The sequence below is a fragment of the Archocentrus centrarchus genome, chromosome 24, assembly GCF_007364275.1.
Source record: "Archocentrus centrarchus isolate MPI-CPG fArcCen1 chromosome 24, fArcCen1, whole genome shotgun sequence".
Taxonomy (NCBI): Eukaryota; Metazoa; Chordata; class Actinopteri; order Cichliformes; family Cichlidae; genus Archocentrus; species Archocentrus centrarchus.
In genome coordinates, this window is record NC_044369.1 from 19,672,527 (window position 1) to 19,687,789 (window position 15,263).

The following is a 15,263-nucleotide window of genomic DNA, read 5'->3' on the forward strand; positions in this document are numbered from 1 at the left end:
GTTTGGCTTGCAAGCCTAAACAAAAACGCTGGCTGCAGCTGTATTAATATTTCCAACTCCGCGTGTGTGTCTGTGTACATGTACAAAGCACCGTTCTGACTGCACATAGTCTCTCTGCATCTTTCCTCCCCTCTTCCTGTCTTTCATCTCTCTTTCTCTCTCTCTCACACGCACACACACACAAGCAATAACACATACAGTCTATAATTTCCAGTGTGCTAGTTGAGGATCATGCACTCGTGCTCTCAGGTCTTTGTCTCTGACTGTGGGCTAGTGCCGCTTCAGTGAACCAAATCTGTTTTTCCTCTACCTTCCTCTCCACCTCTGCTTCTCTCCTTCTGCCTCCGCTCTTCTCTCCAACCCCCTCCCATATCTTCGGTCTTTCTCAATTTCCCCTCAATTTCCCACCTTCATATTTTCCTTTTGTCTTCATCTCCCAAGAGATAAAAGAGTGGAGGGTGGGGAAAAAAAGACCATTCAGAGTGGTCGTTCCTCTGATGGCCTGACAGTTAACAGGGGAAGTGTGCTGCCGTTTTAATGTGAGCTGGAACTACAGAGACTATTTCAACGACTTGAATAACAATACATGCCATCAGGCAACGGACGGATGGATGCAGGTGAAAGCAGATTTTCCCCAAACAAAAGTAGATTGATTCTAATAACATACACTCACCAGTCACTAATGCAAATAACTAATCACCCAGTCATATGGCAGCAACTCAGTGCATTTAAGCATGTAGACATGGTCAAGATGACCAGCTGAAGTTCAAACAGAGCATCAAAATGGAGAAGAAAGGTGAGTGGTTGGAGGTACCAGAAGGCACTTCCTGCACAACCATCTCTAGGGTTTACAGAGAATGGCCCAAAAAAGAGGAAATATCCAGGGAGCAGCAGTTCTCTGGGTGAAAATACCTTGTTGATGCCAGAGATCAGAGGAGAATGGTCAGACTGGCTCACCAAAACTGGACAATAGAGAGTCTGAAAAATGTTGCCAGGTCTGAGTCCATCCTTTTATGATGAGAATTTGCCCTCATTTTGGTTGCAGAGTCCAGCCAGGATAACACACTATGTCACAAAGCACAAATGATCTGAAACTGGTTCTTGAACTGTACTCAAATGGCCTCCACAGTCACCACATCTCAATCTAATAGAGCACCTTTGGAATGTGGTGGAACCGGAGATTCATATCACGGATGTGCAGCCCATAAATCTGCAGCAACTGTGCAATGCTATCATGTGCAATATGGACCAAAATCTCTGAGAAATGTTTCCGGCATCTCGTTGAATCTATGACTCAAGGAATTAGGGTAGTTAAGAAGGCAAAGGGGCTCAAACCAGGTATTAGCAAGGTGTGGGTAATGTGTCTGGTGAGCGAATATTAGTTCACACTTAATCTTATAACTTTCTAGACACTCCAAACATACAATACAAACACCAGCAGTCATGTACTAAATAAAAAGAAAGTTTGACAGTTTAACAGGTACACCAGTCACCCAGACATTCAGTCTTCTCAGCAATCCGTCACAAAGATCAGCAGATCATCACACTAAAGGGCAGAAAATCAGTGATGGGACAATATTAGCTTTATTCTGTCTAAAGTCAATTTTTCACTCTATTTAACTGAACCTCTCTCTGTGGCTATATCCACTTTTCTGCCATTTTCTCTCACTGTGTCTCTCTCTATTATTTCACACCAACGTAATCAGTCACTGTGCATCTCCCTGCCTTGTTTTGCCATAATTTCCCACGGGTGTTAGATGAGGCCTTAACCCATAATGCTCGAAGCACTTCTCTCCTATCAGATTGGATGGGGTTTTTGGGGAATTGTTTGTGTGTGTGAGTGTGCTGGGGGGTAGATAGTGATGAGGTCTGTTCCAGATCATAACCCTGACCTTAACCATACCAAACCCATTACCATTTCTAATCAAATGCCTCAACAAAGTCACTCTAACCTCTTCAATCTCTCAGATCGGTGGGCCAATTATAGTGCTTCTACCCCAGGTGGAATCCATAATTTCATGAAAGGGAAAGGCTGCTAAAAGAAGCCTGCGGTTAACTATTTCATCCAGCCACACCTTAAGAAATAAATCAGAATCCTATCAGAGCCTTCTGTGAACTAAAAAAAAAAAAACACATAACTAAAGAATATTTCCACACACAAATAGAATAGCTGCATGTTAAGGCTGCTCTAATTATTATTTGTATATTCAAAAAATGATCAAATTATTGTGTGGGAAGTGAAAAGGTGTTGTACGGAGGAAAACCAAAAAAAAAAATAATTACAAGCAAAATCTGCATATCTCAGCGGCTCTAAGGGGCTCGTTTTAGCTCACAACACCCTCATTTTCTCACCCAGCATCAAACAGCAGACGCAGTTAGCATCTCGCTGGAAAGCAGAGAAAAGAATTCAGCAGCTAAAGTCACAGACAGTCAACACAGTTAGGCCCCGTTTACACGACACCGTTTCAAAATGAAAACGGTGTCATTTTGATGCGTTTCGCCCTTCCATTTACACGACAATGGAGTGAAAACGATGTGTTTCGGAAACAGGGTCCAGAGTGGAGCATTTCAGAAACGCACCGGCTTGCCACACACCAAGACTTCTCAAACATTTTTAGGAAACTAAGTGCCTTCTGAAACTAAGACTTAGCATGTCTGTATAGGTTCTCAGTCAACCATGTCATGGTAGTATCTGGAGCTTGGAAAAAGGTGTCTGGACTTATTTAAGTTTTTTAAGATGTTTCAGCTTCAGAACTGAAGGAGCCTCTTGGATAAGAAGTGAAATATCTTCAAAAACTTAAAGAAGTCCAATCGCCTTTTTCAAGCTCCAGAGACTAAGGCTACATTCACACTGCAGCCTGAAGTGACCCAATTCTGTTTTTTTGTGAAATCCGATTTTTTTTTTTTGCGTGGTCGTTCAAATTTCCAAATATATGCAAATTGTATGTGATCTGTGTGTGAACTGCAAACCAACCTAAAAGTGTCTCACATGTGCAGTAGAGGACGCAATAACGTCACACGTAGCGAGCATGCTCAGTGTTTGCAGAAGTAAGTTTGTTTTTCTTTCCGCTTCCGTAGCAGGACGCAGAATAGTGATGTTTGATGAGTATCAGTAACGTGCAGGTCGGATGAATGCGACTTGGCCGTCGCATTTAGGACCACATATCCAAGTGGCCTGGGTCACATTTGTAAAAATCGGATCTGTGTTGTTCAGACTGTCATGAAAAGATCAGATACAGGTCGCATAAAGGCAAAAAAATCTGATTTGGATCACTTCAGGTTGCAGTGTGAACATAGCCAAAGACTAAGCATCTACTGATCTCAGCTATTTTTGAGACTAATGGTATTATATTTTTTAATGATTCCCAATAAAATACATTAGTTTGAAAATGTGGTACTTTGGCTCTGATGCAGCCCCCTCACTTTGTCTGAAGTCACCATTGGGTGCTCTCAAGCAACATCCCACCCACACAACTTGGTCACATGTTACAAATAATAGCCTACCAACACTGAAGGCTGCTGTGCCACAGCCGGGCACAGAGGGGCTCATTTGCAGACTAAAGCATCTCTGGTTTGCAAGTGGAGGCATGGTTTGAAGGTTAAAAATGCAGATATCGGAGAAGTTGCAAAAAAAAAAACAAAACAAACAAAAACAAAAACAAAAAAAACACTGCAATCCTTTAAGCTGAACTTGCCATTAACAGCACAATCTTATGAGCTACACTTATAAAGCCTCTCAGTAGAAGTGAAAATGCACAAATAGTGCACTTTATGCACTTGTTGTCTATGAAAGATTAATGGTATATTTACATAGAAATATGGGTAAATAAAGTGAATTTCAATGAGAGTGTTTGTTGGAACTTGTGCTATTCTATTTTCAAGATTTTTACAAGTGATCCAAAAATGGCTTTGCGCTTCAGTACATTCCTAATCCAAACCAAAAGGAGTCAGCTGAGGTGGTCCAGCATCTGACCAGGATGTCTCTTGGGTGCCTAGGGGACCCAGATCCAGATAAACTGCAGAAACTGATGGTTGGAGAGATGGACCAAAAATCAACAAAACTAAGTAAGAAAAACTTTCTTTCCTAATTATGAGCATGTTAGGATCAGATTGCCAGAAGTACCCCTGTAATTTGGAAGTTCAAGCCTGGGCAAATTAGCAGTTAAACATGTACAATGAAAGCAAGCTTTATCGCTAACACAGTTAGGCTAAATCCATTACAATCAAGGCTCGAAATAACACAAGCCACCATCCGAGCCCTGGGACAAGTCTGACTGCAGCAAGCAAGTCAATCCAATCCATTATCTACTGTGGCATAAAGCCAATCTGTGTTCAAGTTAAAAACTAACTCTTGTCGTTGCACACACAAACTGTACAGTAACAACGAATAATCAAATGGAATCACCAGTAATAATAGCTCAGGGCTCAAGTGATAGAATTGTTGGGGTAGAAATGTCTCACTAGAGACGTGTTGAAAAAAAAAAAACGCAATTTCATGCCACAATTTCAACAAATGCATCCATTGATCAAGCACAGACGGGGCTGATGGATTAACTCAGTGATTCAGGGTGGATGTTTTAACTAGTACGCCTATGATTAAATGTGTGGGGATCCCCTCATTCATCGTCTCACTCGGTGGAGCTGAAAGAATACTGGGGTGGGGGTGGTGGTGGTGGGGGGGTGAGTAAAACTAAGCGACTGTTAGCACTGAAGCTGGAAATCTGTTTTCAACTTTCTTCGGGGGATGTGTAGGGCTGCTTGGAGTTTTATTTACTGTCATATTTCTTCTACAATTTATCCTGCAGTAAAAAGCCCGCCCTGCGCTGACGAGCAGCTGCTACTGATGTTGATATGAAATTGATATGAAAGTCACATTTGATTTTTTTTTCCTGCTCTCTGTTAGATAAGTGATCCTATCTTCTTAAGAGGTTTTTGTTGAACCAACTTTCTCTGTGTTTCTACTTCTTTTCCCTTTGTCCCCACTCACTTCCCCTCATTTCTCCGTTCAAAGATGCACTGATTCGCTTGTGGCTTCATCTCACAACACATCATCTTCTATAGCTCTTATCATACCTACTCCTGTCTCAACCTCTCAGTCTCTCTCTTCGCCCCTGATGCCTTGCTTTTCTTCACCGAAACGTTCGGTCTTCTTATTTTCTCCCCATCTCTCTGTGTGTGTGTGTGTGTGTGTGTGTGTGTGTGTGTGTGTGTGTGTGTGTGTGTGTGTGTGGACTGAAATTAGTCACATTTATGGAAATCAAAATATTTTAAGACAGTCTGGATTTAGTGTGTGCACATAAACAAATATGCATCCCTCATGACACACACTTTCAAACATGTGCAAAGTATGTGGGATAACCCTCCCACACAGCCCCCCCACCCCCACCCCCTAACCAAATGACTGACAGTTGGTGCGTGTGCGGATCTGTGCGTGTTGCCCAGAGGGTGGCTGCATCTTTTATACGACACAGTGGACTTTTTTTTGACAGTTAGCTGTCTGAGAGTGTGCATGCATATGTGTGAGAGCGTGAATATGCGAGTGTGAGTATACGCGTCTGCAACATGGTGACAGTTCTCTCTCCACAGGCTCCTCTCCAAATCTGTCAGGGATGCCACATCAGAAATCTTTTAAAGATTAATTTTATGGCATTGGTGCTACATTAGATAGTGCAGTAGCAAGTGACAGGAAGGATGGGACTGTGACAGACTGATGTATGGTATGAATCTCAGGCTTAAACTCAAATTACTGTCAAGGCAGGATGTACACCTTATCTTGCCTCTGGGGCTCCACAGGGGCCTCATGGAAAGCAAAGATACACATTAGATAGAAAGTTTTATCAAACACAAATGTTAGAAAAGCAAAAAAAAAGTCTTCACAGGGAGGCAGACAAAACAGTTATTTAGCAGAAACGTAAGCCTAAACAAATATAAACCATTTGCTTACAATGTGCAGTTCAAAGACGTGTCAAGATCAGCGTGTATATAACTGACTGAAACATACACCATTGTGTTGTACTTGGATTTGTTGGATTTGCACACAAAAAGCTCCCTTTTGCCAGCATGTGTTAGCAGACATGCATCTGTCTAAAATTAACTTTTTGACTCAGCAGCCAATAGGACTTGTTAAAAAAAAAAAAAAAAAAAAAAAGCATCTGCCGTGTCTTTTTTAGCCGAGCAAAGTAATTGTTTTGCCTTTTTGTGTCACAGCTATATTTGTTTCAGTACACTGCATTAAGATAATCATGTATCCGGTTTAATACAAACATGAAAAAGATGCCAGAGCAAAATTTAAAGCTAAATTATTTAAACATAAAATAATAATAAACCAAAGAAGTCTGAAACTCAGAATTCTACTTAACTTACCTGTTTTTTATTCTATGTGCCATGTAGAGCATCTTTACAGTAATCCTAAAGTACTGACTTTCTTCTGGGGTATCTGGGGAAGTAATTAAGTCAATAAAGACTAAAGTGGCAGGCTGTTCAGGTATCTGTGTGTCTACTTTCTCATGTGATGTCATGTGCACATTGCTCAAGAGCTGTCTGCCATACTGGACATGATACAACCATCAGTTGCTAGGGAAAATGTGTTCCCTGACTGGCTGGCAGTGGTCCTTGGAGGTTTCTGGCTGTTCCTGGGTGAAATCAGTTGCAAAGAAGGTGCTGTACCAAAAACCTTCTACTGATTGCTAGCAGATTGCCACAGTTGCCTAAAGTTTTTCATGTTTGCCTCCAAAGACTCGCTAACTAGTAAAACTTGAAAAAGGGTGACACAATCTAGAAATGGAGAAGGTTTGCCTTTAAAATTAAAGTTGTACCTCTTTTGTTTTCAAGACAAATGGTCTCCATTTCCAGTTTGTGTTGCACTTCACTATAGCTCAGCACGCAGCATTTGTGGACAAGTCAGTCACTTCCACTCAAACCACAACTGCAGCAGTATGCTAGTGACCAAAGCAATTTGGTCATTAATAATACAAAGCATTCACAAGGTTTTTGCCACCCAGTTGGGGAATACACATTTTCCCTAGCAACAAGTGGTTACCAAATTGTCATCGACCAGTCTGTAGGCTCGTGTGACTCGGACTTTGGCAATCATTTTCCCTGCAACTGCCATCCACCAGCAAACAGTCACAAACTGTCAGGAAATACTCATTTTTTTCCCTCACAACTTGTGGTTGCCAGATGGTTGCTGACCAGTCTCTAGGTCTGCGTGACTGGGGCCTTATTTGATTGATCCTACATTGTCACCATGATTGTCACACGTCTAAAATGGCAGACAAGGTATGTCATGTGGTTAGTGACGATGTGTTTGCAAAATCTCAACACATTTGTCCCAGGAAGCATCAGTTTTGATGCAGGCAAACAATCAGCCACCATATTTCTCAACACGTAACGACAGCGCGTGCAGCCAGCTTCCTTCTATGGCCGGTGTGGTAATGCTAGCAGTGCTGTTGGCTCATAGCTGCTATCCTTCAAACTCAGGATTGTAGTATTAGCATCCGCACTGGCACAGCTGCAGACAGTTTACAGAACGTGGCTTTCTCCCACAGTCTATGCTCTCTCCACTGACAGCTGACATTTGACCTAAATCCTATGTCCAATTTACAAATCATTCATTCTACATTTACAGAATCACCTCACGCCACTATTTTAAAAACAATAATACTGTTTTAAAAAAAATCTTAAGGCCACCATTGGCTCCAGAGCATGTGGCCGCTTTGCCCACATAAATCTATGGCTACAGGATAACCTGTACCATGTAACAACTGGCTCCTACCATGCCTTATGGTTCAATGGCTACAGCTGGGGAAAAAGTCAAACTCTATCACAGACAGCAGATGACAGAAGCACAACCCCTGTTAATGATGTTATCCTCAGCGTAGCTCTTTGTTACACGACAATTTCAATGACAAACATTTAGAAGACAGCCTTCTGAGATTTACTCCAAAAATCTGAAAATCTGCCCCATTTGGTGCTTGGTAGATGTTAATTTTAGACCCTGTCCGGAGGATTAAAAGGCATACCCACCAGGGGCAGATCAGCGCCTACTCATCCCACACTGCAGTGTGTATGCTGGTAGGAATAACAGCAGCCGAATCATCGCACATTGGCTTTTCTTCACAATGCTCTCCCATTGTTGTGTTGTACTTGATTTATGCTGCTGTTTTTACTGCACTTCACATCTTAATATGGAGGTCAGAATGGTCAGAATGGCCAAAGGCCATCATTTACTTGATTGCTCATAAAAAAAAACAAACAAATATTTGTAATGTCACTTAATTTGTAAATTTTGGGGGGCATTTTATAGACAAAATAATGTAACCGTTGCTGTTTCCAAAGCCAAGAATGATCGATGAAGGCCAACTCTGGTCAAATAAGAAGACTTAGTAGATGTTCATACTTTAGTTAAATGCAAAGGAGAATATTACTGTTGTATCAGTGCTTCCCAAAGGGCTGAAAAATTAAGCCAATAAAGTGGCAAAAGCTGCAGTTCCTATAAGTGCCACTTGAGGTTGGTTCCAAAAGGAAGTCAATCCCCACAGACTCCCATGTTAAAATTCCCAATTTTACAGCACAAAAAACATATTTACAGCCTGGTACAAAATATAGTTTCTCCCCTCATAATAACTCAGAGCAGGGTCATCCACCTGGATAATTGAGTTGGGAAGCCGATCTGCATCTGCTAGGCCTCACCCGCTCTTCACTGTGTGTGTGTGTGTGCTGTTAGAACGTTTTGGAGCATTTTTAATGGGTTGCCTGGCTAATATTATGGCTTGCTGTGCAGTGCAGAGCATCCTAAAAAAATATGTACTTCAGTTTTGCTGAGTGAAATACTAGTATTTTATAAATCCATTAGTTTGTGCTAATTAGCCAGTATATGTGTCTATATATGGCACCCATAAAGTTTATGGGTGCAGACTGCTAACCAAGCTAAGGAGTGATAACTTAGCACGCCACCCTTCCTCCTTATAAGGTAAGATCTGGCTTCAAAAAGCTATCATGGCAGCAGTGTCTCAGTGGTTCCTAACATTATGAAACAAACACACTGCACTTCCTGCGTTAAATATGGGTAAACTTACAGTAATCTGGTGATGAAATCTGTGTGATACTGTTGAAATCTCCAGCTGTCAACTGCTGTTCCTGCCATTAATAACAAACTGTCAAGCTCAAAATAATTCCGGAATAAAAAGTGAGGTCTCTCTAACTTTGATTTACAGGCTTGGTGTGTGTGTGTGTGTGTGTGTGTGTGTGTGTGTGTGTGTGTGTGTGTGTGTGTGTGTGTGTGTGTGTGTGTGTGCGTGTGTGTGTGTGTGGGACCATGTCAGTGAGTCATCACTGACGTGCACCATGCTCCCACAATGTCCTGTTAGCTCTCAGTGTCGTGATGTCTCATCAAACCCACTTTGCCGTAATCTCAGTCACGATAATCATCTGCCTGTTCTTTCACCGTCCGTCCATCTGGTTGCCCGATTTCAGGACGTCAAACTGAGCTGACAAACACTGACGCAACCCCCTCCCACTGTCTCTCCCACTTTTCCACTCACTCTCGCGGGTTTGCTTTCCTTATCAAGAAGAAATGTCATGGGCGTTTGGCAAATGTCATACCTTTACAGGCCTAATATTTCTGACTTTTCTGCTGTTATACTACAAAACACCAAGAACATTTGCAGTTAGCTGAACATCAAACAGCCCGTGTGCCGTGTGCTGCATGGTTAAACTGAAATCTGTCGTCATGGAAGGAACGGAGAAGATTTGATGCCTTGCATTTCCACTAGGTTAAAACATATAATTTAAAAAATATATATATATATTCAGAAAATGAAAGCAGAGCCCTAAGCGCTCACTTATTTCCCTGACAGGCTGATAAACGTACAATCTGGATATCAAGTCTATTAATGGATAAAACTGAGTGCTGGGCTGAAAAAATTACATCAAAGCTACATTACAAATCCAAGTGTCAGTGATAACATGGCATAAATCAAAGGACTGTCACCCGCTTTCATATACAGGCATCAGAGCTCTTTTATGAAGAAAAATGCAGATTGTCACAATCAGTTTTGTCCTGTGACCCCACAGGAATGGTGTGAGTATATAAAATAATGTACATAAAGCCCTGCCCTGTGTTGTCCACTAATACCAGTACCTTCTCAATGGGGCAACGCTTCCCCAAAGTCTTGACACAAGAAATTTGGAGGAAGAGAGGGAATGAAGAAAGAGGCGAGAGATGAAGATGTGCGAGACAGAAGAGGTGCATGGGACTTTAGAAAGCAACTTGAAAAAGACTTGATTATAGGGTGAGCAGAGGGGGAGGAGGGATGACTTACATGGAGATAAAGAGAGCGAGGCACAGGGGGTGGGAGAGAGAGGGAGGCGGCATTAAGACACAAATGAGAGAGAGAGCGACTCAGAGAAACTTCATTTATATCATGGCATTGTTGAAGCGCAAGATACATAGAGGCAGCAGGAAAAGAACATGTCACAATGTTATCATTGCACTCTTTGATAAATATACTGTATAAAACATCTATTATTGATCCACTCTTATCCACATCCAAACCTGTAGTCTGTTGTTGTTGGGCCGTCATATTATATCAACTTTTAGCAGCTGCTGGGTGGCTTGCCATTAGATTTGCTGCTGGCATTTTAGTTTCCCTCAGGATGATTAAAACGGAGCATGTTAGAACAGGCAGCCTACAGACTCTAGCTCAGCCACAATCCCAGCAGATCCGCTGAGGGGTCAGCTGGTACTCCTCTACATATCCGATTGGATATTCCACAATTGGCATGCTGTTTAAGCTGCTTTAAACTAGGCAGTTACGTTGCATCTGCAAGCCAGTTTGCAACCCATCTTCATCCTCGTCTTCTTTTGCCCTTCCATTCGCACATGTGTATAAGGGTAGGGAGGTGTGTACTCCCTGATTTATGCTTCATATGCACGCAGAAGGGTGTAGAGGGTCTAGAACACAGCCATGCCAATATAGATTAGCACAGACGGAAGCATCAATTATCTTTTCACTGCAGTGGTCTGATTTAAATAGCTTTGGGGATTCTGTGGTTTCTCCATACAGCATCCGAATGTTAACTTTTCATGTATATTGGTTTACGACGCAACGCTTTCAAGCTGACGCCTGGTGCACTGCAGACATTCCAAGCTTCAGTTGCCTCAGTAAACCTCTAATGCATTTGCGACCAATTTTTGGTAGTGATTGGTAGTCGCTTCAATCGCTCACCTGGAAGTTGAGAAAAGTTTATCTTGGGATCCACCCATTTTGAGTTGTCAGCAGTTATTTCGCCCATAGTTGCTTGAAGACAGTGAATGTCATTAAATTTCTATGGTCTCTGGTGACCACATCACTGCAAATTGCTTCCAGTGCCTTTCTAAGTTTGTTGTGCATATTTTTCTGACAATGCTGGGTACAAAAATCAGGTTTTCCTATGTTTTAAATTGGAAGTATACAACTGTGGAAACAATCACAAAGATACTTGTTTTACATCTGGACCAGTGTAATAATAGCCCTCAGGTCAGAAAACAAGCCTCACAACGGTTGGTGATGGATTCATATCTCATACCACACAACAGCTGGTGGAGCCGATCGGAGGCGAAATGGGACTTGTGGTTTTCTCTCTCTCTCAGTAACTGGGTCAAGGAGGATGTGCCCTTGAGCGAGGCACGCGCAAACTGTTCTGGTCATAAAAACAAAACCGTTTAGCATCTGGTTTGTGTGTGTTTCTATACGATTGATCGATGGAAGGTAATGAAGGTAATGAAGGTAATGCTAATTAACTGGCTGCTTTGCCCTCATTAGAAACCAGATGTGTTGATTTTGGTCAGGAGATCTGAAGCCTTTTAAATTACTTTATCTTACAGAACAAGGAGAAACATTTGACTCATATTTTTATAAAAAAAAAAAAAAAAGTAATCCACACTGTGATCCTATTTATTTTATTATGCCCATTATAATGTTGCTTTTCCACATTTCTGCCTTCCCTTCTGTCCTTCTGAAATGACAGACATGCTTGTTTTTCCGTGTGATAAAAACAAAACCCAAACAGCAGTCCCCTGTCCTCCCAGCTGTAGTGGTTTCTGTTAAAACTAGGCCATGGGGACAGTGAGAGGTGTATACCAATCAGCCACTGACTCACTGTCGGATGAAGTGAATAAAATTTATCATCGTCCTATAATGCAATGTTCTGCTGGGAAATGTTGGGCCCTGGTATTTGGATTTCTAGACAGAAGGCGGAGGATTTTAGGCAACTGTCGACTCAAAATTAAAATGTGTGTTTATAGTTTGAATGGCAACAAAAATCAAGGCCGACAGTGTACACTGTGTGTCTGTGTGTGTACAGCAGAGATGGTATGAGTATATACGACAAGTACCACAGAGAACAGAAACTGTAGTCCCAAATGCCATTAATTATGATTGATGGCAAAACCAATAAGATGCAGATTAAGACAGATGATATGAGGTGGCTGTAGCCGCAATCTTGTGTCAGATATTAAACTGATACAAACATGTTGTGAAACTGTCCAATAAAACAAGTAAATTACAGAAAAGTGTGGCAATATTTTTTTTCAACAGCCACACACCCGAGTGTAATCAGCAATAATCAGCACTCACATCAACTGATTTCTTCTGTTTATAGAGGCACTGATTAGCCTTAATAAATTATCCAAGCTGATAATCTGTATTTAAAATCAACAAATTTGGAGTTTAGAAAAGGCTAAACTTTTGAAAAATGCACCAGAAATGACTTGAACAAGCTCCAGTCATCTCTAATATTTATTAGTACGTAGTAGCAACACAGTGATTTTAAAATAAAACCACTGACAGTTGATGGAAATCATTTCACTACAATGCAGTGTCCCACTGGGAAACTTTTGGTCCTGGCATTCATGCGGATGTTGCTTTGGCACATACCACCTACCTAATCACTACTGCACACAAAGCACACCCCGATAATAGCAACACTCCCTAATGGCAGTGGCCTTCCCCCAGCAGGACGATGCATCCTGGCACACCCCCAAAAAACCCCTCAGGGACTCAAGGAAAAGGCAAACTATCCAGCCTCGCCAGACCCCAATCAATCAATCAATCAATCAATCAATCAATCAATCAATCAATCAATCAATCAATCAATCAATCAATCAAATCAAATCAAAATGCACCACAACAAGCCTTATCCACAGAGGCCCGATCCCCCCGAAAATCCACATTCACTCCCAGAAAAATTACAGTTGGCTTGATGGCACAAGGGGAACCTAACAATGTATGGCAGTTTGTTTTAATGGCAAGCTGTTTTAATGTTGATTAAACCCTCACAAATCATCTGGTGAGAATTACACCATATTTATAGTAACCTAATTCTTTTGTGAATCTTTGTGTGAATCATATGGCATGCTGAGAGTAAACAAAGCCAAATCTAAGTGCAAACAAAGAAGTCAGTTACCCACACCACTGTGGTATGTGTTATCAGATTTAAATCCAGATTTTGCAAATATGCTCCCTCCCCTCCATATGATGGTAGCCAGGTGTCATCCACTGGACAGGTGCTTCTGGAGAAGGTTCTGCAGGGCAAGCTTGGCGTGTCAGTTAGACCATGGTCCTGATGGTGATCGTCACTGCTGAGACCTGAGACGGTAGTGCATTAGAACTTTAACCTAACTGATCCTTTCAGCCCAAGGTCATCCCTTCCTCACTCAGGTCAAGGGATTTTGTCTGAAGGCATTTTCAGGGGATTTCCTTCAGACTTTGTGCCCCATGCAGTTGCTGCAACTACACTGCAATTAGGGAACAAGTTACCCAATTGAACAGTGTGGCTCAAGTTAGTGTGTTTAATTGGCTCTGGCCAGCAACCTGGGTGTTTAACACAGAGGAGCAATACATATTGCACTTGTAGACAACTTGAACTTGTTGGTAGAATCAGTAAGTTGCTAGTTTGGGAGGAGTTTGTGTCAATGCTGGTGCTAGGTGGTTACCATAAAGACTTGACAAGGAAAAGTTTTCTTACTCTGGACAGGTCTCCAACCTCCAGGTAAAAACAGATGATGAAAACATTCCAGGTCATCCACACTACGAGCCAGGCTGCATACTGCAGAGAAACAGAGAGGCACAAAGAGAGGAAAGTGAGATTCAGATCAGATTTGACAAGCCTTTGTTAGAGAATTTAAAAAGCATCTCCATGTCTTGCATTGAGACTGGGTGAGACGAAGAGAAACGACAGAGGGAGGCTTCACTTTTGATGTTGTTAAGATGCAAAGAAACAGAAACAACTGCGAATAGTGCAACTGATCACCTGAATCAAACCTGACAAGAAGAGAAAATGGATCGCGGCATCGTGTGTGTGTGTTTGTGCAAGTTATAAGAAAGGAAGAATGAATTTACAAGCTTAGATACAACTTTCATTCTCTTTCATTATCTAAATCTTACTAAATCTTGTGTGTCCACTTGAAGGTCTTCTGAGGGGGGGCAGTTGGATTTATACAATGTGAGGGGGAGCTTTGTACTAATCTACTAATTTTTCTTGGCAAGTTCTTCCTACTCCCACTCTATTCACACCCATTTTTTTTAATATATATTTATAATACATGGTCAAATATACACACTGATCAGCCACCAGGCAGATATTCTGTAGTTCCTCCCAAAACAGCTCTAACCCATCAGAGCGTAAACACTGCACCTCTGGAGGTCTGATGGCACCACGATGATGGTATAGAGGTGTGGCGCTGCACCAGGCTTGTTTCTGCACATCCCATGGAAACTTGATTGGACTGGGATCTTGGGAGTGAGCAGGTCATGCTAATGCCTCAGGTTCTTGGTTTCTTTGTTTTTTAACAAAAAGGTTTTGCTAGGAATGTTCCAGGCAACTGATTTACTAGTCAGTTAGATACAAGGAAACTCAAGCGTACTGTCAAAGTCGGAAAAATGTGCACAATCTAACTGACAAGGTTAAATTTTGTCCATACAAATATTTTATGAATTTAACAGCCATTTGAAACCATTATTCAAACTCTTTAATAATCAGATTGTGTTCTAAATGCCCAGAAAACATGTTTGCAACACAGTGGTACAGTCATGTGAAGAAAAAAAAATACACCCCATAATTCATAATTCAATTTTGGACCACTCTTCTTTAAAACATCGCTTCAGTTCATTGAGGTTTGTGGGCATTCCGTCATGCACAGCTCTCTTAAGGTCCCACCACAGCATTTCAATCAGGTTGACTTTGATTGGGCCATTTCTACACCTTGATTCTTTTCTTTTTCA

The 15,263-nt window shown here is 41.6% G+C and overlaps 1 protein-coding gene across 3 annotated transcripts in view; it reads right to left on the reverse strand.

Annotated features, from left to right (window-relative positions):
* Positions 1 to 15,263, reverse strand: part of nkain2 (sodium/potassium transporting ATPase interacting 2) — a 105,990-nt gene that overhangs the window by 38,267 nt on the left and 52,460 nt on the right. For all 3 annotated transcript variants that reach the window (XM_030722399.1, XM_030722398.1, XM_030722397.1), the window contains one exon: positions 14,008 to 14,088. In XM_030722399.1, coding sequence (XP_030578259.1) covers positions 14,008 to 14,088 — 81 coding nt within the window. The remainder of the gene's footprint in view (positions 1 to 14,007; positions 14,089 to 15,263) is intronic.